Genomic DNA, 25,188 nt, shown 5'->3' with positions numbered 1-25,188 from the left:
CAAAATGTTTGCCTCTTTAGGTCTCGTTGCAAATTCACTTTTTCTGGCCCCAACCCATGATTAAAACATCTTTTCGACCTAATTTAATTAGTTGAATTATAGATTTTTTGGATTGAATTATTTGAGGCTATTTAGTTATCTATTCAAAATTTTGTTTTTAATAAAAATACAATAATGAAATTGTATATATGTGTGTTTATTCATAAATCCTTTGTGTTCAACTTAATTTAGTCTTATAAAAATTCATATCATTTATTTGAACCTAATCCAACCCAAATAAGTAGTTTCGGATGACTAAATTGTTTGAACGCACTTAAACTTTATTGTTGGGAGTGACAGTGTAGGAGGAGGAAATAAAAATACATGGGTGATCTCATAGAACTTGAGAGCTTGTTTTAGAGAAGAATGGAGTATAAGACAACACAAAGAGGGGACCTTACCATAATTGTATTTAGGCATTGGAGAGCTAGTTTTGAGAAATTCAATGAGCAAAAGAAATGACCTTACCATAATTGTATTTAGGCATTGGAGAGCTAGTTTTGAGAAATTCAATGAGCAAAAGAAATAGGAGGGGTCAATTAGCCCCACCTGTGGTTGACCAATAGAGAGAGCCTGCAAGCTTCTTTTGATGAAATCTCTACTTTCCAAGTTCTTTTCCCCTCTCCTCCCCTCCATGTCTAGGCCTGCATGCAACAATTAATGAATAGCTTAAAAACTGTGACCACTCACTTCAATTCATCACCTCCACCAAAACAACTAAAAAGAAATGAGTTTTGATTTGAAAGTAAAGATGTTCTCCTTTGACTTACTCTTCTCTTTGAGTCTCCTAGTGTTCGTACCTGGCAGCAATTGACATTCACATTCAAACAAGTTCAGTAGCTGAGTTTATCCAAGCTTTTCAGTGTTGCTAGTAAAAAACTTTCATCATAAAATATTATTATATGTTCATTTTAAATACAAAATTCAGGTCCAAGTTGGCAGTGTGATAATGCTATCACGAGTATAATTTATTCAATAGCTAATACAAAATTCAGGTCCAAGTTGGCAGTGTGATAATGCTATCACGAGTATAATTTATTCAATAGCTCCAGCAACAGAACAGCAGCAGAGTCCTTGGCCTTTTTGACACTAGGCATAGGCTCTCCCACGCATTCATCTGTCCATCCCCTGTCTGTAGTATTTACCCGAACCGCAAAGGTAAACCTCTTTGCATGTGCAGGGCCACCCTCATTCACACACCTAGACATCCAAAACAACTACTCCTTGTTACCAATATTGTTGTAAATATTGGCAGGAGCAAATTACAGAGATAAAAGTTAAGTTTCCTCACCTGTAAAATGGCATCGGCCAATTTCTACGCAGACAAATATCATTTAAGGTTTGTCTGGTAAACGTTTGATTGCCATTCTTCTTCTTCTTCCCGTTGTTGTCTTCCATCTTTTCCTTGGCTTCATCCATTTCCTTATCCTTCAAAACAGCAAGCGCATTCCTCGCAGCTAGTTTCTGTGCCATCTTCTTCTGTGGATTCTGAGCAACTCCAATCTGGACCCCATCAATGAAAACTTCGACAGTGGCCAAATTGCCACTGCGAGTTGCTTTGTACTCCAGACCTTCTGCCTGTTGTTGGCATCGTTCTTGCAGCTCACGGACAGGATGCATCGGAAGTGTCTCGGGTGTAACCAATGGATGCAACAGTGGTTGAAATACCTACAACATAAAAATATTTAGTGTAAAAGAAAAGACGAAGTATTCATAATTTTTTAACCTCGATGAGAATGTTTGAATTGAGAGAGAAAGAGAAACTGACCCTCCAGACAGCGGCAGTGTCACGTCCACTATCGAGAAAAATAGCACCAGCAATGGATTCAACAATATCACCAAGAACTTTCGGAGCTTTACAGTCTCCCAAGCCAAAGGAGTTAAAACCAGGTTTTGATAATTCATCTTGAACTTCCTTCACGAAGTCCCTAATCTGCATACATGGTTGCTCATAGTTCATCGTTTATCAACTCAACCAATAAGAATCATCGTTTATGGAAAGGAAAGTCTTTTCATTTCCATTTAAGCATTTCTAATAATTTATTTAACGAGTTCAATATCATTCAGTCAGGCCGACAAATACTTCATAGTTCTAAAAATTAAGATAACATTTCGGTTTTATGATATGATATAAAATCACTGTTGATTTTTATATTAGATAGAAGAAAGCTTATAATTTAAAATAGATTGAACTTGTAAAATTTGTAGTTCTTAAGATAAAGGAGGCACATGCTGCCTTGCATATATAACAGTAGTAAAAAAGGATTACATATGATACCTGCTTTTCAAGAGCACTTGACCCGTGCCTAAGATGAATATGGAGACTATGTTTAACAGCAACTCGTGCAAAATTTTCATTGTTTACAGCAGCAGCGCGCAAGTCAGTTAAACGACCTGGGGGTAGATCTGTGTATGTAAAGAACAAGTGCCTAGTGATCAGATGATCTAATACTGCGTCACCAACAAATTCCAACCGCTGATAACATGAAACTCCACAAGATGGTCGGGAAGCATGAGTGATAGCCTCTACCAGCAAACCACGGTCTTGAAACTTGATGTTCAAGGCACCCTCTAAAGCATCAAAATCAACACTTCGAAGTATGCTCTCTGGAAGATTAGATGGTCTTGTTGCACATTCGACCTCATCTGCATCAAATTCGACCTTAATCCCTATCCATCTCATAAGGTGGTTAGCAGCAATTTTTCCCCCTTCAACATAATAAACTCCAATGAGTGCTTCGACGACATCAGCAAGAGTTTTACTAGAAAGGACTCTATAAGAACTAGAGTCACTTTCTACCTCTCTATCCTCCACCTCACCGTCTTCAAAAGCATCAAGATGGTGGTCCATCTCAATAACACCATCAGAATTTGATTTATCCTGATCAAAGAAGGATGATTCTCCATCCTTCGTATCTTCATCAAAGACAGGAAGCACACCAGGAGCAGCCCATCGAGATGGAGCAAAACGATCTGCTTGTATATAAGACTGGAGTCCTTTGCTCAATGCGTATTGATACAAGACCATGTTACTGACCATTTGTTGCCTCATTCTAGTAAGCTGGCCCTCGTGTTTTCTGGGGAATTTTAGAAAAAGGAACCGACTAACCACCCATTTTAGATAAGCATCTCCAAGCAGTTCTGCTCTTTCATAGCAGAACGTCTCCTGGCATGAGGCAGCAGTCTAGATAAGCATCTCCAAGCAGTTCTGCTCTTTCATAGCAGAACGTCTCCTGGCATGAGGCAGCAGTCAAAGCTTCCAATATCTGTAGGTAATAGAGCACACGTCAAAACGTTGGGGGAAAAAAAAAAAGGACCAAAATCCTTTCTTCTTCCTTTAATACTACCTTAGAGGAAGGAACAGGGTAGTTTATCATATGTTTTAACTGAATAGCAAGCAGCATGCTTTCAACTCTCCTCATGATAGACGGTAATCTCTGTGCACCACGAACAAGTGACCCAGGCAGTGGATGTGCCAGACAGAGCTCCAGGGGGAGGTAAACGTAGTATGTTTTGTCAAGAGTTTCTTCAGATTCATCTTCATGACCTAATCAAACGAGGTGCTCCATTAGCCCAAAACTACAGGCAAATAAAAAGCACAGAATGAGTAAGTATAGTAAAAAAAAGACAGCACACTTTCTGCATGTTCGAACCGAGGGGACAGGAAATTCTTGCAATATGAGACACCGCGTCCCCTTATTAAAGGCTGATGCTTATATACCAGTTCAACTCCATACCTGAATAAAGAAGACAAAATAGCCAAATGCAACCCTTTTGTTGTGCAAGAAAGGAAAGTTCTTCCAGTCTGTAAAGCACTTCCACTACATTATAGTCTTCCAATACAGATTAGAATTAACCTTTCTCTCCAGCACAACATTGGCATTGCATTATGGCTATCAAGTCCACGCAAAAAAAACTACTTAAGAAACAAGAAAGCTAGGTTAACACAAGGCAGTTTAAAACTGAAATTCTGTTATACTTTTGCTTGTAATAATCGGCATATGAGCTGTATTCCAGGGGACCGAGATACCCTTCCTTCCTAGGAAAGGAATTCTCTGCAGTCATATCATAGCAAATGGAGTCCACATAAAACCTTTTCCCCGAGTGCGCAGCTGTTACAATCCTCCCTACCAAATCTTCTGCAGCCATAGAAGAATCAGCCATCAAAAGTTTGCCTTTAGGTAGATCTGTGTGCCTTTGCAGTTCAACAACCCCTCCTCGGTCAGGTACCAAACCAGAAGCCTTCACAACATCAAACTGAGCCACTGCTCCTCTAATACCATAGGTGGGATGATATTTCTGTCCAAATGCCATACCATGACGGAGTTTTCCAAATCCATATTCCCTTCTGTCGCCACCTAATGCTCGCTCATTTGTGCCCAGATAGACATCTGGCCGAGCACGCTGAAGGGGATTGCTCCAGACATCTGTCTGAATTATTCTTTGAACCATATCCCAATCAATTTCTTTCACTGGATCTTCAGACTTATCACCAACAACAGGGACAAATAAATAAGCCTTGGCAGGATCCCAAGGAGTGGTAGTAGGCTCAACATCCACATCCAGCACAATGCTCATTAATCTTACATGAAAGCTCTTGAGGGATACCAACTGTACAACGCCACATTTCAATTTTGTTCCAAGGATCAACAGTAAAGCCAACAAAAAACATACTGTTCAATGCAATAGGTAAATTGATTACTTACCTGGCTCTCAGTAATATCACACATACCCCTGAAGATAAGAGACGCCTTGGTAGTGATAGTTCGAGCAATAAAAAGATCCATCGACATCGATAACACCTGTTAAAAGTAAATGATGTCATTAAGTGCACACATGATTCTGTGTGTGAGAGTGAGACATGCTTATAGACTAAATTGAAAAATAGAAACCTCTGCATCCAGCTCATTGCCAAAAAGTACTGCAAAATTGGAAACTTGAGTCAAGAATGGATCTTTAGAAGAGCCAATGTTGACACACCGAACAGTGTACATATAAAGATGGAGCAATTTGGAACCATTGAAAGTATCGCGCCCAGTTAATATCCAATCTCCCTATAAATAGAACCATGCACCCTCCATTAAATGATAAAAGACTAGGGGAAAACCCTTCAAATTAAAATAGTTAATACAAATTGACTGTCAAAAAGTAAATCCAACAAAGAAAACTTCTCATGGCTATCCTGCACATGAACAATTCCTTAAAAAGTTCTTATCTCAGAAATTAATTATCACCAAAAGAGTTGTTCTTTCGGTCACCTGTATATCAACAGAACATGAAACTGTGCCTAGCAGTCCCAGGAAGTGGATCTCCATCATCTTTCTGTTCAACCTTTTCCCTCTCCTCTCCGCTTCCCTTGTCTGGCAAGAGCATGTCAGTAAATGCTCCCATTTCATGGAGCTTTTTGCAAGCAGCCAAACAAACAGCCTGTAAATAGAGAGTTGAAGTCATGCTACAACGTAAACCTGGAATAATTTTTTTTGAATAACATGATAGCATGCCTGTTGTGCAAGGCGCATTGAGCTGCAAATTGGACCCTCAAGTTCCTCAAATGGTGCATTACAAGGAAGTTGAAGCTTGCAAGAGTACTCAGTTGGACCACCTGGTTTCTCATGCCTCACCATCACAAACTCAGGTCGAAGAATGGAATACCTAGTAGAAAGGGAGCAGATGAAAATACATATTCAACTATCATCTAAAATTACAAAAATGGGGAAAACAATGCCATATAATATAACAACAGACCTGTCACTAGGAAGCTGTGAGCAGTAGAAATGAACAAGACCAACAGAAGAATTTAAGCTAACGACGGCACCTGTTGACTCAACTTGATACACGGTACCTCGTGTTGTGTCCATGGAAATCAACCTTGAAGTATTCTCAAGATGACTAAGGTCAGTTCTCTCCACTGCTTCTTTACGCAGGGTCTCCTCACTATTTCTGGCATTCCTTAAAAAAGCTGCATGTGACAAATTTCCCCTGTGGAGATTACAGAAAATCTCAGTCCATTGACATCTACAGATATTCGAAACACCATAAACTAAATAGAAAGCCAATAATGTTAGCCAGATAATCTTCCTAAAGAAGATATCGAACATGGGAAGCTTTTTCTAGTCATTAATATAGAATAATATAAAACTAGAAATCCTAGAATCTTTATCAATAATTCAAGAACTTATGGTTACAAGAGAATTAGATGCATGATTTACGTGATATTTGCAATCCTAAAAGCCAGTGAGTCGGACATACACAGTCAAAGGAAGTACCTCTCAACCATTAAAATGTAATCTGAACCAGGCTTTCTAGCACGTCCTCTAGACTGAATATATGCCAAAACTGTTTTTGCAAGGTCAAAGCGGATCACAACATTGCATTGTCGGATATCAAGTCCTTCTTCAGCAACACTAGTAGCAACTAATAGTGTCACCTGAAAAGAGTAAAGGTCAACAATTACAAGAAATTCAATCACAAAATCCACATTTTCCTATGAAGATTGATTCATTATTTTACATACACGACCATCGCGGAATCTGGATATAGTGTCCTGCATTTGACATGTCCGCATATCTTGACTATTGTTGTGACCAATCAAGCTTGCACTTTTTACAAAACTTAGAGAAGGAAGTTCAGCAAAGACCTGCAGGATGGCCATGATACCACATTGAGATAAGAAGATCAGAAGGTACTAAATCAATAAAATAAGTACTCGTTGAAATAATCCACCTTTGGAAGAACCAAGGCAGACACAACCCTTTCAACAAAGATTATGGCACGGAAATCTTCAGTATGTTGATACTTCAGCAGAATTTTAACGAGTGATTGCACCTTTGGGGTCAATTTTCCATCAGCTACAGCAGCTCCTATTATCTCATCTACATGCTCCCCACCAGAGTCAACTGTTTGGTACAAACAGAAAATGAAAAAATTGGGAACATCAAACAAGTACCATCAAGTTCTGATACGAGAGAATAAGGTAGTGATGCATCTATGTAAATAAGTGCCAAACTTATGTACACAGGGGGTATGTAAGTGTTGATTCGAGTTAAACGCAAGCCCATTGTTTTGTAATTCAGTTAGGATGTGGATAAAAGGGAACTGAAAAGCCAGGAGTTAAGCAGGAAATAGCTCAGTAGTTTAGAAGAGAGTCAAATTTCTCTAAAATCTTATGATCTTGTATTGCGAAGGATTAAGCTTAAGTTTGTGAAATCCCATCAAATACGGGAAGTTCCCTAATTTATTACTGTTACCTAGTATCTCCTACTTTATTCAAATTTACTGTTACCTAGTATCCAGTGATTTATTAAGATTTACTGTTAATCTAGCATCTAGGGATTCAAAAAAGATGCCTCTGCTATTGCCACTAAATAAAAGAATCTTCGAAGAGTTGAAAGTATTTTCCATGGGTCCATTATTTCTTCTGCAAGTCAAGCAAGTCCACATTCTTCTACAAGTGTTTTCTCAAGTCAAAGCATGTCCAATTCCTAAAGCTCACATCAAGCCTTTATCTAAAACAAAATCTTCACATCAATCCCACATTCTTAGATCCCAAAAAGCTCACATTCCTAAATCCACTCCATTGGCTCACATCAAACTTTTACAAATAAATAAAAAGAGATAGCCTTCAAATCAAACTGTGGCTTTGCTTTCACACTTGGATTTCCCTTTGAACTCTTGAAGCCTTGAACTTCCATTTGCGTCGGAGTACACGTCCCTTTGCAACATCAAATCACATTGAAGTGGACTCTTGCGTTAGGCTCACTTTGAATTTCCATTTGCGTTCCCACTTGATGCCTTAAACTCTTGCGTCAAGCCCACTTGTGATTTCTATTGCATTATCAAACATAGCCCATTTGAACAAAGCTCATTCAACAGCAGCAATAATTTGGCGACCTCATATGCAAGAGCCCAGTGGGTTTGAAACCATAATGTTTTCTCCTCTTTAAGGATCTTACAATAGTCCCACTTGTTTCATCAATTTTTGAGAATCTATCAAGGAAGACCAAACAAGCAGAAAGCCGAAAATATAATATACCATACCTCGAGTAGAAAATAGGATTATTTCCTTTAACTCTGGGGTGTGATTAATCAGTGTAGCTTTTCATAACTATCGATCTTCCACCTTGACCAAATTTATGCAGAGCCTTCATAGCTACAGATCATATATTGTGACCAAGATCTTATTCCACTATCATGTCAGAAAAATCTCAAATCATTCTTCCAATTGTCATCACAAAGTATCAAATTTCGAAATTTAGATTTGAAATATTCAATAATTGGGGGAACCAAGGGCATCAGAGGAAGAAAAGGCGACAAAACTAAGATCTTCAAATTCATCAAGGCTAGACACCAATTCCTGAATGGAAGAATTGAACGGTACTTTAAGAAAGGCCCCAACGAAAAGCACATTGTCATAGATGTCCTGATCTACCAAGCTTATGTCCTCAAATACCTCGCCACTGAGGTTTTGGAATTGACCAGGAGTGTAGTGCAGGACAATAAGAAAAATAAGATAAACCCTAGACATGTTAAGAAGCCACTATGGCAAGCGAGGGAGTTCTTCTAAATAATCAATTGGTTCTCTTTGAAAAGTGAGCACTAGAGAGAGCAAGCAACGAGAGGAGTGAGCACGAGAGAGGTGAGCAACACCATGAAAGTGCTCCAACAGGGAATGAGAGAGGTGAGTAGCGCACGTGGATGTGCTCCAAGAAGAATGAGCACGAGAGAGGCGAGCAATACCTGTGGAAGTGCTCCAAAAGAAGTGAGCATGCGGGAGGCAAGCAACTCGTATGAAAGTGCTTCAAGGATATAGTATGCATAAGTTATGTACTCTCATGGCTTCAACAGACAGAAGTGCTAACAAAAATACTTCATAGCTTATTGCTTCATGAATTAGTATCCAAGTTGAGAATGAATAAGATCTAATACTCATCTTAATCTTAAGGGAGAGTGTTGAAGGAATGGCTGAGAATAAGTGAAGTTCCCTAATTTATCTATTGTTACCTATTATCTAGAAATTTATTCAGATTTACTGTTACCTATTATCTAGAAATTTATTCAGATTTATTGTTATCTAGTATTTAGGGATTTAGTTAGTTTTTCTCACTTGTAAAAGGGAATTCAACTTTCTAAAAATTAATAAGAAAAACAGCAAGCTAATTTAGACTTGTAACATGCACCTCTTTCTGTTGCCAAGTTTTTTCCTAAATAACTAGTTAATATCTAACATTCTATCTTCATGTGTTTCTTCCCCGATGGGAACCAATTATTCATATGTTGAACTTCCAATATTTTGTTCCTATATAACTAGTTAATATCTAACATTCTATCTTCATGTGTTTCTTCCCCCATGGGAACCAATTATTCATACGTTGGACTTCATCAAATTCTTGAATAATTCTTTGAAACATCCATAAGGGTTATCTTATAGCAATTACGTTGGACTTCATCAAATTCTTGAATAATTCTTTGAAACATCCATAAGGGTTATCTTATAGCAATTTGAATGATAGGATTTCATCACGTGTTTCTTCATTCTTTGAGAATTATCTCATATCTATCAGTCAAGTAAGAGGACCAAAAGGGATTTGATTCTACAGTAGTTCTTTTGTTTCAAACTATACCGGTTTCAAGACTCTAAAGCTATCAACCTCTCAACAATTCCTCCAAAAGATAATCTCTATTTTATTTATATTTCATCCATAGATTTGACATATAAGTTGATACTACAAAAAGAATATCAGCATTACAGAGTTCCATCGAACTTATATCAGACCATTTTGTGCACGCCAAATGGAAAAAAGAATGGGTAGTTAAAATGGAGTATGTATGAGCACAATGGGGTAATAGTAGGAGATATACAAATATGATATAAACCAAAACAGAACCATAACGATTGTTCCAAGCTGAGCATTAATTGAAGATGAACACTTCAATGGGGTGTTTGAAGAAGCATGTGGAAGCATTCATAGGGCGCATAACTAGGATGGTGCTAGCTTGCTATAAGTGGGTGGAGGAGTATAAAGGCAACCAGATTTTGGATGGAGTTCAAATCGTACGTCTAAATCCAATATTAGCAAGACATTGGCAGGAAGTTTCGTCTACTTTCACTAGACCCAAATATTTGAAGGTCAAATTTCTGTTTCCAACCGTGCTTATCAGATTGTTTTTGAAGGCCAAAATCCTAAGAAGGTGAAAGTCTGAGTGGGGTCAAAAGACACTAAAAAACCCTAGATGAGAAGGCCAAAATCCTAAGAAGGTGAAAGTCTGAGTGGGGTCAAAAGACACTAAAAAACCCTAGATGAGCTACATCGTTTCATGTCCCTCTTTTCTCTCAATTTGGATAATACTTGGTGGATGATTCCAGTACTTATTTTTAGGAAGATCCTTGGTTGGGCCAGTAGCCTTCTTTGTTTTAGGTTTTCTCATCATGCTATGTGGCTTCCAATCATCCCTCTCCCAATACCTCTTCCTCGCATTGTTATGGCTTCTATTGCTCAGTCATGTAGAGAAACAAGTACATGGCTCTTTTATCCTATAGGGGATTGCTCTATTGATCCTAGAAGTAGGAGCATTTGGTTTTGGGCTTCTAATCATTCAGGGGTTTTATTGTAGCACCTTCTTCCGAGACTGTGTAGGGAAGATCTTTTGGGCTTCTAATCATTCAGGGGTTTTATTGTAGCACCTTCTTCCGAGACTGTGTAGGGAAGATCATGAAATACCAAAAGACAAACTCGACCAACCAAAATCAACCAAACCCACAACAACCGACTAATCTAATCAATGGTTTGATTGGCATCATCGACCAACCAAAATCAACCAAACCCACAACAACCGACTAATCTAATCAATGGTTTGATTGGCATCAGTTTTTACACACAAAAACTGTCAGTCCATCGATTGATCTAGCCTGAAAATAAGTTATCTATCATTCGATAGACCAAAATTTGAAAACTAAATAAACAAATAAATACAGCTGATTGCAAATGCATTTGTTTTTTTAATTTGAGAAATTGCAGAAACCCTTTCTCTCTTCTCCCATCTCTGTTGTCATTTACAATAGACCTCCTTCACACACAACAAAAAATTTCCTCTCAGTAATTAGCTTGAAGTTCTCACCTCACTGAATCGTGCATCAATTAAATTCAAAACTTACCAAGTACCACCATAATCTTGATTAGTGTTACAGACTTTAAAAAATGGTGATCTTCAACTGACATAAACCGAAAAGTTGATTTTCAATGACAGTTTGAGCCCATAACATACACCTACCTACCAATGAGAACTCTTAACTTAGTGTGATCCCTCACCCTACTGCCTCTTCTTCCTTATTTTGGACATCTAAAATTCCAAAGAAGATCAAGTTCTTTCGTTTGAAAGTTTTTTCTCACTAGGGCCATAGTTGTGCCCTCTCTGTAAGAGTGTGTCTACGGACCAAGATCATGTCTTTGGAGTATCAATTTAAATGGTCTATACGGGAGTTTCTATTTCTAGTAGTTTGGTGTTTGTTTGGTTAGAAACATAGAGTGCAACTCCTCCCAGTTGCCTCCGGACTTTGGCTTGAGAGTAGTAAGGACTTTTGTAACTATTTTTTAGGTCATATCATTTTGCATGGAAGTCCTTTTTTATCTGGTCACTTGTTTGGCTTTTTTCTAGGATGGCTTGTTGTATGCCTCTCAGTTTTCTCTTTTGTATTTTTTCATTTTCCCCAATGAAAACTTGATTTTTCATAAAAATCATATTAAAAAATGAAAGTCCAATCAATATGAGGTCATGTTCGCTAAGTGATTGTTGCAACCCCTTACCCATTCCAAATCAGTTTTGTCAAATTAATGGCACTTAATTAGCAATCCCATGAAAGACAATTGGGATAACATCCAAATCAGTTTTGTCAAATTAATGGCACTTAATTAGCAATCCCATGAAAGACAATTGGGATAACATTATTTACTACAAAATCCACGAAGTACTCTGCTAAGATCTGTTCTTGGAGAGAGGTCATTACTATATCTTTTTCCTTCTCTTTCCTCCCTTTTTATCTTCTTTCATGTTTTATGGAGACTTGGGAGTCCATAAAGGGAACCAATTTTTCATTCGTTTTTCAGTTATCATGCCAACAACTTCCAAAGTTGCCTGCTAATCGCACGTGACTTGGTTAATATGCGGAGTCAGTTATCATGCCAACAACTTCCAAAGTTGCCTGCTAATCGCACGTGACTTGGTTAATATGCGGAGTCCATCAAAATCAGCAAAAAGTATATCATACACACCGTGGCTGTCAAGAAGCTCTCCTTCCTCAATTTCGTCATGATCCAGCAAAAAGTATATCATACACACCGTGGCTGTCAAGAAGCTCTCCTTCCTCAATTTCGTCATGATCTGATATATTATTTGCAACATCTTCGTCTGAATTTGAAGCTTTGCAATCTTTGTCAGAAACAGCTCCTTCTGATAGCTGGCATTGTAAAAGAGCAACAACTTTGTTCAAATAGGACTCCTGAAACTTGAGCTCCTTCTGATAGCTGGCATTGTAAAAGAGCAACAACTTTGTTCAAATAGGACTCCTGAAACTTGACGTCAAGTTGATAGTTAGCCCTCTCATCATTCTGTAAAGCTGTCAAAAAAGACTGCGCAACCTGCCAAAATGATAGATGATATTATTCTTTGAACAAGTTAAAAGTCTGTCTTATTAGACAAGCGTATAAATCCAAACCTTAAAAGCACACCACTGACCCAGCTCCCCAAGTGCATAATTGATCGCTCTCAACTTCTGTATTAGGTTAGCAGCACCATCACTTTCAGTTCTCTCAGAAACACCATAAACATGGCGCAGAAATTCCCTAGAACCAGCATCCCTAGCTCCCATAAGTTGCCATTTACTTCTCCTAGAACTCAATTTTGCAGCTTCCTCAACTTCCACCTCCATTTGCTTTATCTGTTCATGAAGGGACCACAAAGTGGCAGCTTTGTCATACTCCACCACAACTTCTGATGGCATTGGAACATGTTTTTCCAACTCCTTGCGGTCTGTTATAGTGCAGACTGTGGAGTCTAATTTACTTTCAAGGTTACGGATCTTAATTGCACAATCTATTTGGTTTGAAACACCTGTAGGGAATATTCAACGCAATAATTACAATAATAATTTTAACGAAGTATATACATACATATATATATATTAATATATATATAATACTTCAACATGGAAACTAAAGTAGGAATAAGAATCCACAGTCTCCCACCCTTTAAATTAACAGGCGAAGCAGTCATTCCAAATACAGATGGTCTCTTCTCCTTTGGTGTGGTATGATAAAATTCAGACATAACTAAAGAATAGGGATGCTTCTTAACAGCATGATGGCACTCATCCAAGATCAGTAGATTGATTGCTTCCATTTTTATTATGCTATGCCTCAAAATGTTCAACAGTATTTGTGCCGTCATAACCAGAACCTGCATTTGAAGTAAAGTTGCATTGCATGAGCACCCGGTTGATCAGGGGACCACAACATGAAAAATCAAATAGAACTTCATGTACGACAGGCATTTTAAATCAACAAACGCCAAAATTTTCATTCTTAGCATTGAAACGTTTAGATAATAAAAAAATAGTATTTATATATATGTTTTAGCAAAACTCTTAAAGCTACAAAACAAACAAGAAACAGAGCAGGTTTATGCAAGGATTGATGGATGATCAAAGCAACTCAGATAAACTCTCACTTCCACGAAATATAAGGCACCATAACACATGATATTTTTTTTAATGAAAAACACTGCCTTCACTGCGAAAGATCAAAGAAGACAATAAAAAATAAAAATAAAAATAAAAAAAAAAAACACCGCTTTCACTGAGAAACATCAAAGAAAACAAAAGAACAAAAACGGCATACCAAAAAAAATGCCTGAGAAAGAGAGCCATAAAAGCTTCAAAGTGTGATCCCACAACAAAGGAGCATAGAGGCATCTCCTACGGATATGATTAAAATCCTTGTTCATTCACCTATAGAGGATGCAACAATCTGGTCCCACCAAAAAAGACTAATGTTTCTGAATACATCCATCATATTAATCTTTCCAAGTAGAAGCAATCACAAAAAAATTTCACCTTCCAAAAGCGAAGAATAAAGATGGAGCCTAGGAAAAGAGGGTTCTCTCAAACGAAGGAAAATGGGATTACAAGGAACCCTCGCTGACACACCAGGGGCCCAAAAATGAAAATCCCTCCTCCCCAAAATAATTGAGAAATCCCCCAACGAAACACAATGTCAAAAATTTCCCTGTTGACAGGCCGAATAAAACTCAAAGAAGGCAAAAAAAGCCCACCAAGATAGAGGCCACCATATGTAAAGTCAAACGGACAATACAAATGAGGGAAAACAGAACAGAAGGGGCCATTACCTAACCAATGATCCTCCCAAAACAAAATATTTTTCCAGACCCAGTCAGAATGTTTCATAAACTGGGAAAAGAAAGTAAAACTGAGTTCAATCGCTTTCTAGGTATTCCTAGAAGTTCCACATAAGCCTACCACTGGGAAAAGAAACTAAAACTGATTTCAATCGCTTTCTAGGGATTCCTAGAAGTTCCACATAAGCCTACCACTAGAGTGTGAGCAAAGGGATGAACATACTTACAATAACCCAATGCCATAAAGCATCCGGCTCCAAGAGGAAGTGCCATAATCACTTACCCAATAGGATCTCATTACAAAGTCTACTACTAGAGTTTTGATCGAAAGGATGGATGTCAAACTTGTTCACAATAACCTCATGCCACAAAGCATCAAGCTCAAAGGGGAAGCATCGTAATCACTTAGACAATTGGGCATCCTTACGAAGTCTAGGATTACCAAACCTCCCTGTTCCATTGACGTAGACACAATCTCCCAATTCACTAAATGTAAGCCCCACCCTCCTCAACACCATCCAATAGAAAATCCCTCCAAATTTTTCCAACTTCAAGATCACCAAAATAGGGACTAAAGGTTGTGGATCGAGTTTCAATCCAAAACAAATTGGATGAGACTTAGCCTACCTCCTTTAGAGAAGAAAGATTCCTTCATAGAGGAGAGGCATTGTTGGATCTTTTTCACAACGAGATTCTAAATCATCAAAGCTTCTAGGATTATGCCCTATAGGGGGGCCAAGATAGGAGAAAAAACTACTCACCTCAAACCCGACTACCAAAGCCCAACAAGCCAGCGTAGAGGAATTACAATTTAGACCAATAACCAAATATTTCCCCCAATTAATCCTAAAACCTACCACAGCCTCAAAGAAGAACAAGAAGCTATTAAGATTAACAATGACGTTTTCCAAAGGAGCAACCTACCGCTTCCTATCTGACCCCGCTCTATTACACCTCTCCCCACTCCACTCGAGATCATCTTACTAAGCACATCCACTACAAGTAAGAAGAGAAAGGGTGAAAGAGGATCAACCTATCTAAGACCACTAAACACAAAAATCTTACCCCTTGGCTTTCCATTCACAAGGATGGAATAATTGACAATGCTTATGCAAGACCACATCTGAGATCTCCATTTGTAACTAAAGCCTGTCGTCCCCAGCATCTTTTCAAGAAAGTTACAATCCATGTGATCATAATAGGATTACTCAAAATCAATCTAGAAATAACTTATTCCTACTTACAGTTTACATAATCCTCAACAGTGTCATTGGTAATAAGATCTCGATTCAAAATCTATATGGTTATGACAAAAGCCCCTTGAGAACTAGAAATCATATGAAGTGTTTGGCAATTATCTTATAAATACTTGTGAAAAGGCAAATTGAACAAAAATCTTTGACCTTTCTAGCTCTCTGCTTCTTAGGAATCGAACAAATATACATTCCATTCAAGGAAGAGTCAATATCTCTCTCAAAAAAAAATAATAATAATAACTCCCCAAACATTTTTCCCTAACCATCTTCGAGACTTTACCAATTATCCTAAGAGAAGGCCATCGCACATAATTGATTAGTTTGTGAAGGTTTCATTTGCAGAAGCTTTTGAAAATATATTTATCAAATGAAGTTAATGAGAAAGGAGTGTGTCCAGCAGAGTAGTTTCACCTTAGATTTCTTACAAAATTCCAGCCAAATTTTCTTCTCTCGTTGAAGTTTGTGGATTGAAAATGCAGACAATTATCATCTAGTCACCAAAAGTAGGATGCTTGAAAAATCTCCATGGTGCAGACTCTCAAGCTTGTTTCGTGGCCCTTCTTCTCATTTCCTCTTTAGTTGGTTTTGTCAACCGGTGTGTGGAGCAGTTTTTGTTCAACCTCTTCTTCAAATTCATTCTCTTCGTTGGGCAGGTTTTGTTTTTAGTTCTCATCCCAGTAATCTGAGGGACGTCTTCAAGGTTTGGTTTTCTGCTTTTGAAGAAGGGAGAAATAAGAAGAATCAATCTCATATCTGATTTTGTTTCCTTTGCTGTTAAATTTGTCAGTTCCAAAGTTTTGAAGTTGTCTGTCTCATGGCCTATTCTTGGATCTTTCTATCAAAGACTTACCTGAATTTAATCAATTGGATTGTCTTTATTTCCTTCTTTATTGTTTCTTTTCGTTGTTGGGTTATGCCCTTTTGTCAGTTCCAAAGTTCAAGGTTTATTGTATTTCTTTTGTATTTGTTTTCTCAGCTTGGTCTTGTTTTGTTGTTGACTTCATCTTCCCTCCCTTGTGAAGATTGTATTCTTCAAGCATTAATCTATTTTTCATTTTTTCAGTGAATTGTTCAAAAATAATAACAAATGAAAAGGTAGCTTGTCTAGAGCAATCTTGAAGCAAATACTTTTCCTCTAGGAAAGGTATTTATTTTATTTTATTTTATTATAAGAAACTTTGAGGTGCATAAAATCCAAAAAAAAAAAAAAAAGAAGGGAGACAACCTAAGGACAGGGGAAGAAGAGATAAGACCCTCCGTAAGATCTACTTGCAAAAAGCCATCTCAACCTGATATAGGGTAATTACAAAAGAATTTTGTATTGTTATACACCACCAAGAAGCGTTAAATTGTACATTGCTAAAAATATTGCTAGTCTGTAAACAATGACTTCCCTTATTTAATAAGATTACACAAATATTCCTTAAATCAAGGTCATTCCTTCAACAGTGTTTGATACTTGGAAGATCGCCTAAATGAGATTGCCACCAAAACTAAAAAGATTAGCGCGGAAGCTTTCCACCTAGATGGGATGTCAGCCTAAGAGTTGATGTTCATGGTGATCCTAAAAAAAATCACATGACCTGGTGGCTTCGAGCGTAGGATAGGAGCATTTCATAGATATAGACAGCTCCTAGAAAGCACTAGTTCAGATGATTCCAAAACTTTTTGGAGAAGTGAATGTTTCCCTTAATGTTGTCAAGGCCAAGAATTGAATAAAGAATAATAAGGCATTTATTCTATCTATAAAGTCTTATTTAAGACCTCTCCCGACTATCCTTATAGAATGCTAGTTTTCTAGATAATATGAATTGGATGGAGCATCTTTTAATTACAGTGAGGAAAGAAGGTCTCCTTCTTCTTTTTCTATTAGTGCATATGTGAAAGGCCATTTGCACTAGTTTTTAGGTCATTCTCTCTAATGGCAAATCTGAGCGTCAGACTTAGCCTCACCATGAGAGCCGTAGAAAACCAAATCCCAACAAGACGTACGATTCGATTCAACAAGGTAACAGTTAAAAGAGCCTACGCCCTTTGGTGAGGTTCAGATACCAAGGCTCTAAAGAACTTTATCTTCAATCTCGAAGAGTAATTCTAAGCCATGAATACAGTGACAAAAGAAGGAAAGGTTACATTGGTGACAATGCAAAATTGTGATGGATATCCAGGACAGTTGATGCACCATAGAAAACGTATCCAAGCCTGAAGAATAATTTGGCTGCTTCACACTGTCTGAAATTAGCAGTCTTGCTTTCTCACGTATCCAAGCCTGAAGAATAATTTGGCTGCTTCACACTGTCTGAAATTAGCAGTCTTGCTTTCTCATTAGTTTTAGAAAAGATCACCTTGGCGCATGACTAAAATAAAGAAACTATCAAGTTTCAGGCGATTTAACTCAACTTAGATTCATTGTCCGAGTTTTCATCACTGGGAGAGGAAGTGTCATTTGTTGGACTGACAGTAGAAGGATGTAAGAATTCTGCAAAATTAGTTCTATCTGATCCAATGTTGCATTGATCAACAATCGAAATATAAGAAGTGACCTTTGGAATACCCTCAAGAGTAGTAAACAATTATCAGCATTGAGAAGATAAGTAAGGCACTTAGAAACACAAGGTCACAATCTTTTTTCCTTGGGTAAAATTTCGAATAAATATCACAAAATCGATCTCTTACCTCCTTAACGCTCGAAGGAACTAATGAGTCCAAATTATTTGGGAGAATACATTGACAAGATGGGATCGAGTATACTATCAAATAAATTGCAAACAATTGTTTAAATTGGGATAAATAAGTTGCTATCATACACAAATCCAAAAAAAACTAAAAACATGAAATACAACTTCGTTTTCAAATTTATGTTTCCTGAACACTAACCTTTGAAATTTGCTATCACACATAAATCCAAAAGAAAAACTGAAAACAAGAAATACAACTTTGTTTTCAAATTTATGCACTCAGAACACTAACCAAACGCACCCTAACTTTTTTTTTCATTTCTTTAACTCTTGTCTAGTTCCATTTTTATTCAGAAAAACGATATCAATGGAAAATCTAAGAAAATTACAAATGTAAATTGAAACTGAACCTATGGCAGGCTTGGTTATACATTCCTCTTAATCTCAAATCTAGGAATAAATTCTTTGGGTATCTTTGTGAGTGAACCACATAAAATTCCAACTAAAAGGAGGAAATGATTTCTCATTGACCCAATTAGAGTAATATGCCTCACACCATTGCTTCAACTAGTCCCCATGTTTCTCAAATGAATTTCTTAGTTGCTGAGAGGGTTGCTCAAAGACAATGCATGAAGCATACCCAACAGCACTTACTAGGGCTGCTAGATGCTCCTTCCAGGAGAAGCACGCTTGGCACACTGCAAGCAAGTACAACTAGAAATGTTCAGTTGGTTTGCTAATATGGGCAATCGAGGCCTCTTAATGGTATTTCTATAACAAATGCTAACCTCATCTCTACCTGACTTTAGAGGTTCTCTTTGGAGGAAATATTAAAAAATAAAAAATAAAAAATAAAAAAAGCTCTTTGGCACAAGATAGTAGGAAGTATAGACCAAAAGAGTCGAGATGTTTGCCTCCCTTTAAAAGTTGACCCTTGCCTTTAAAAGGCTCTCGGGAGTACATTTTTCAAAGGCAAAGCAAAAGTTCTTTAGAATTGCACAGTCCCCTTTGGCATATTTGGAGCAAAGAAACCATAAGATTTTCTTAGATAAGCCGAATTTTCAGGATTTTTTTTGTAGTAGTGAAATGTACACAACTTCTTAGTGGTGTTCTAACTATAAGAAAAAAATTTGTGATTATAGCTTTCTTGTGACCATTAAACAACTCAAAGACTTCTATTTTAATCTTTTGTAGTTTCTGAGAGGAGGATTTCTTTAACCCTGGCCCTAAGTTGTTCCTCATTTTTTGTGATTAATACACTGTTTCATATCCAAAAGAACAAATTACGGCCCAAAATAGTCTGATTGGTTTTTGGATAATTCTTCTTCTGCACAAACTAGTATGATTTATTTATAATAGCCAGATTTAAGTTTTCATCCAAGTACGACTAGGGTATTTCTTCTAAGCTTGTAGGTGCTTGACTTCGGTAGAAATATGAAGGATTTGGAGATGGAAAAACACTTCTATTAATGCCAAAGCTAAGGTCTCTCTTTTCTCCAACCAATTCAAATGAAGATTACTCTGGTTACTCTTACAAATATATTTTTTATTTTTCTAATTCCATAACTGTTGAATCTTTTATCCTTAGAGATGGTGAAAGGCACGAGGAGGTTTAAATAATCTAAGAAGGTAAAAATGTTTCTACGTTGTTTTTCCTTGGAAGCATTACACCAATGGCAAGATCCAAGAACATGTTGGTTGTAGGAGGTCATTAGTCATCTTAAAGCCCACAAGGAGAGAATTCGTGGTTACGACAGCAAAGAGGAGGAGAAGCACCTCTTACTAACACACGAAGAGTGGCTCACACAGACAAAAAAGAAAGATATGGTTGATTCTTCCTTTTCAAGTATGAAAGAACGTGGCGGTCACAACAAAGAAAACAAAGGTCGTGGGCGTGGCAGAAGAGGAGGTCATGACAATGCCTCACAAATCCATGACGATCCCAACCCTTGGAAGGACAAAAATATGATCAATGTTACTATTATGAAAGATGCGGGCATTATGCGACGAAATGTCTCAACAAGAAACGCAACAAGGAGGCAAACCTCACATTCACGCACGAAGCTGAGAAGATGTTTAACCTCTTGATGTTGAATGAAGAGAAGGCTATGGTGAACCTCCTCACAGATGGAGAAAACCGAAAGGAGACCAGCATGTGGTATCTAAGAGAAGGCTATGGTGAACCTCCTCACAGATGGAGAAAACCGAAAGGAGACCAGCATGTGGTATCTAGACAACAGAGTAGGCAACCACATTACTGGAGATAGAGCAAAATTCAAGGAGCTTGATGAGAAGCTCATTGGAAATATGAAGCTTGGCGACGGATCAATTTTACCGATCCAAGACAAAGGATCCATCTTGTTCTAGTGCAAGAACGATGATCAACGTCTATTTACCAAGCTATATTAGACCCCGAGGTTTGAAGAGCAAATTATTAGCCTTGGTCAAATAACAAAAGAAGGCAGCAGAGTTGAGTTAGTTGGGTCGTTCTTCAATATGTTCGACAGGAACGTGTTGATGAAGGTAAAATAGTCACAAAATCATTAGCATAAGATACTAATGAAAAACCATCAACATCTTCTAGAAGCCTCCATTGGTATTGGCGGCAAGAAAGGGAAGAAGAAATCAATGGGACGAGAGAAGAAGGAACCAAAAAACAGAGCTAAGAAAAAACCAAAGGCTACTTTAGTCAGCAAAGAGCAACCTACAAGTCGGTGTGCTTCATCAAACCTACCATCTCAACTAAGGAAACCTAGAGGAAGGCCACCCAGGCATAAGAAAAATGGGACATCGAACTTGTCATCTCAGCCAAAGAGACCTAGAGGAAGACCTAAAAAGAAACAATAACCCAATGATGACAAACTTGTCATCTCAGCCAAAGAGACCTAGAGGAAGACCTAAAAAGAAACAATAACCCAATGATGACAAGGTGACAATTACCAATTGGTTCGCCCAACTTGCTTCAGACTAATGTTGTTCCCAAAATTCTGAAGAACTTGTATTACTGGAAAGCATTCGCCCAACTTGCTTCAGACTAATGTTGTTCCCAAAATTCTGAAGAACTTGTATTACTGGAAAGCACGGTTAAAAGACAGAGGAGCACCTCACAAGAAGTTTCTATATGCAATTCTAATGATGGAAATTCTTGCACATAAAAGAGGAGTGGAAGAAATTGCATGTTACGGAATTGAAATTTCTTCTAAAGAAGACGGAGTTGATCAAGGACCAAGCAACCGTGAAACTAGAGAGCAACGTGCCGATATTCTCACCAAGAACCTAGCAAGAATTAAATTTACAGATATGGGAGTTGCTCGAAGAGAAAAATCACGAGCAAAGTCAAGCCAAAGTGGGAGATTCTGAGTCAATAAACTTGACTTAATAAAAGAAGGTATTTGTGGAACAACTTTAGGAGAATTGTTAGTCATTAGCAACTTGTAGACCAAGTTTAGGAAAATGGTTAGTGATTTGCATAGGAGAATTGGTAGTTATTAACTTGTGGAGAAAGTTCAGGAAAATTGTTGGTGCTCTCCCCAATAAAGATGTACGCTTTATTCACAACAACAAAAAGAAATGAAAAGCATAGTGCTTAAGTTTCTTCCATTCAAAGAAACTATCCCCTCAAGTTGCTCTTTCTACTTCAGTTATTTGTTTTGGTGTATTTCGAACCATCAAATTTCACTTTGAAGGTCTGGACTTCCGCTCATAAAAGGTTTGGGTTAGAAAGAATGATGTTGGAAGGCAAGGCAAGCTGGTTGGTGGTTCAAAGACAAAACTAGAATGTTTTAGTCAAATGCCTTAGAGCTCTTTAGTGGTACGTTTGGATGGAAATAAACTCAACTTTTCAAATAAGTACAATTCTTCCAACTATACTAGTGACCTTGTTTAGTTGATGCCTCTAAATAGAGTGCTCAACACGATATCTTTTCAAATAAGTACAATTCTTCTCACCTTGTTTAGTTGATGGCTTTAAATAGAGTGCTCAACATGTTTTCTTTTTTTTCTTTTTTTTCTTTTTTTTTTTTTTGTTTTGCTTCTTGTAAGTACTCTACTAACATGATCAATGTATATGGAAGGGAAATTGTTTGTCCTCCTATTTTGGAGAAGGGACTCTCGTCCCTTCATCCCTTAACTTGTTTTGGTGCGCTTTTGGCTCCTCCTTGTTTATTATAAAATAAATAAAAGTTTAACGGTAAAATTACCTAAGATTAACAAGCATAAGACTAATAAGAAGGGGAAAACAGAACTTCCGCTTCATTCTGATATGGATGACTTCAATTAGATCAAAAGGATTAACAATACCTACTATTAATTGAATATGACCAAACAGAGTAACAAATCAGAAAAATATAAGACCGACTTTTATATGAAGGGTATGTTCAAAAGTTAATACCTGATAAACAAAAGGGGAATATCAATTTTTACCCTAAATTTTCAATTTCATCAAATTGGACCTTCAATTTTAATGTGTGGGGCAATTTTAAAATTGCAACAGACATTTTAGTTTAGGACTCAATTTGATATACCTGCCAGGTACAGAGATAAATTTTGATTTTTTTTTCCCTTGTACTTACAATAAAAATATACATCGCGAATAATAAGCTTCCAAATAAGAGCTCTTACCTGTTTAGTTTCAAATTCACGCTGCCACCTTCTAGCATCCCAAAAATCTTGACCCATTTCACCACAGTAATGACCTACTTGATAGCCAGTTCTCTCGCGAATAACCTCAGCTTGCTGAAATTACAAAGAATGATGATACAATCAACTCCTTACACAACGAAAGGCTACTAGAGCCAATATTGCTATAATTGAATATTATTTACTTATTTTACCTGATAGACAAGTGGAACTTTGGGAACTAAAAATACAGCAAGCATCTTCTTATTTTGTATTTGTAAGTCATTGGAAATACTTTTAATCAGAAGAACAGCAATAAGTGTTTTCCCAGCACCAGTTTCAAGAAAAGCTATAGTATTTTTCTTCTTCGCTTGTTCAAGAACATCCAACTGATATTGACGAGCTTGTTCCTCGGGGATTTTTTCCTTAGTTTCCTCGGAACTTCTATCTGTAGTTCCCTGGAATTCCTGATTCTTTTCATTATCAGTCATTGCTTCTCTGTTACGATCAGCTTCCCACATACCTGAGTGAAAAATCATCTCATTTGATCCTGATTTGTCCCTCTCCCAATAACCCTTTTGTTCCCGCTCCCTCGAGTCCCTATCTCTTGCGTCCCTCCCACTTGTTCCATAATGCTCTCTCCTCCTATAATAACCTCTATCCCTTCTATCACTCTCATCTCGCTCACGCAACCTCTTTCTAGAGACAAACTTTTCTCTATCCCTAGATGGACACTGCCCCCTGTTTGAGTAATGCCTTTCATTGTTGCCATTGCTGAAACGAGGCCTCTTATTGCTTCTTTCTTCATTATCACAACCCCAATCTCTCAACGGCACATTATTACTCTCCTCATGTTTTTGAACTCCATTTCTGTTAGGGGTTTCAACAACGCTAAGCCCTTCGCATCCATTTGGTTGCTTGAACCCACTCTCAGATTCATCGCCCTTGCAGATACGACTACCATCACCAAAACTATCCTTGCTCAGCTCATTACATTGAAGAATTTCAATCTGTACGCCATTCGCCTGCATAGTTGAGGTATCAACCAGCATATCACGAGCCCCAGATGCCTGGTTCTCAATATAAAAGTCTTCCCCAACAGTGCCATCACGATCGCCATTGCATCGTTGGCGAGGTTGTGTTGAACGGAAGTGTTTTCAACTGAGGATTCGGGAGCAATAGACGCGTGGAAATCCACAAAATCATTGATGAGTTCGCAGGAAATGTCCTCACAGGCATCAAGCCAGAAAGAAGAAACCCCAGATGAACAAGTTGGGTCGGCGGCAAAACTTCCTGGAGTCCTAGTATCATCCTCCATAGCAGACTAGTATAACAGAGAGATTATAAAACCGAACAAGAACTTCAAAAAAACAAAGAAAATTGCAAATTTCTGGAACTTGAATAAATTAAAGTAAAGGGCATAAAAGAAAAGGGAATTGAAGATAAAATGTGAACAAAAAGATAGAAAAGCGGTGGGCAGTGAATGGTTTGAGGCAGAGAGAGAGAGAGCGGAAGCTGGGGAGCGGAGAGATGGTGAGAGAGAGAGAGAGACGCAGAGAGAGCGAGAGAGAGAGAGAGAGAGAAAGAGAATAAATTGCAGAAAGGTAGGAGAGTGATAGACCGTATGAAGCACGCAAAAAAGTAAGGGTAGAGAGAAACCCTAAAAAGCCATGGAAGTTCGAGAGCGTGATTCTACGAGATTGGAGGGGGCTATCAAACGCCTTATTCTGCGTGTGTTAAATAGTTGTTTGAATTTGACCCCACGCACTTTCGTCTTCCCCTCTCTCTCTCATGTCTCTGTCCCTCAGGTTTTGGCTCTGCAACTTCCCCTGCTTCCTTACTTTCTCCCAAGCTCCTGCTGCTGCGATACCCCAAAATAAGCTCCCAACCACGCACGCACGCACACGCACACACACTCACACACACACACACACACGCAGACACCCTCTTCCCTCCCGCTCTTCTTTTTCTTACTTAAACAATTCAAACACAATTATTCATTAATTTTTCCTCATCCTCCTTTTTCTCTCTCTCTTTAACGCCCATTTATATTTATAATATCCCATTTATATTTAATCTACGTGGATATTTTCCTTTTTTTTTTGAATCTTTCTTTTCATTTTTAAATATTTTAAATTAAAAAGGATATGAAACATAGTTGACTTGAGTAAAACTTTAATCAAATTTTATAT

At 37.8% G+C, this 25,188-nt stretch overlaps 1 protein-coding gene across 1 annotated transcript; it reads right to left on the bottom strand.

Annotated features, from left to right (window-relative positions):
• Window positions 1-1,024: 1,024 nt before the first annotated feature.
• On the bottom strand, window positions 1,025-24,955 carry LOC111472961 (endoribonuclease Dicer homolog 1). The gene is given in 22 exon segments (XM_023118556.1): window positions 1,025-1,239; window positions 1,331-1,707; window positions 1,808-1,972; window positions 2,318-3,235; window positions 3,384-3,586; window positions 3,676-3,776; window positions 4,019-4,650; window positions 4,746-4,841; window positions 4,932-5,134; window positions 5,322-5,466; window positions 5,541-5,691; window positions 5,785-6,018; window positions 6,306-6,466; window positions 6,554-6,676; window positions 6,763-6,935; window positions 12,373-12,480; window positions 12,548-12,671; window positions 12,749-13,143; window positions 13,278-13,488; window positions 23,000-23,113; window positions 23,212-24,122; window positions 24,125-24,955. Coding segments are annotated over 22 exon segments (5,913 nt in total). The 5' UTR covers window positions 24,315-24,955; the 3' UTR covers window positions 1,025-1,061.
• Between the last annotated feature and the right edge of the window lie 233 nt (window positions 24,956-25,188).

This window comes from Cucurbita maxima, unplaced genomic scaffold (assembly GCF_002738345.1).
Source record: "Cucurbita maxima cultivar Rimu unplaced genomic scaffold, Cmax_1.0 Cma_Scf00094, whole genome shotgun sequence".
In the NCBI taxonomy this organism is placed as follows: Eukaryota; Viridiplantae; Streptophyta; class Magnoliopsida; order Cucurbitales; family Cucurbitaceae; genus Cucurbita; species Cucurbita maxima.
Note: the sequence above shows the minus strand (reverse complement) of the source record. Positions and strands in the feature narration are given on the sequence as shown.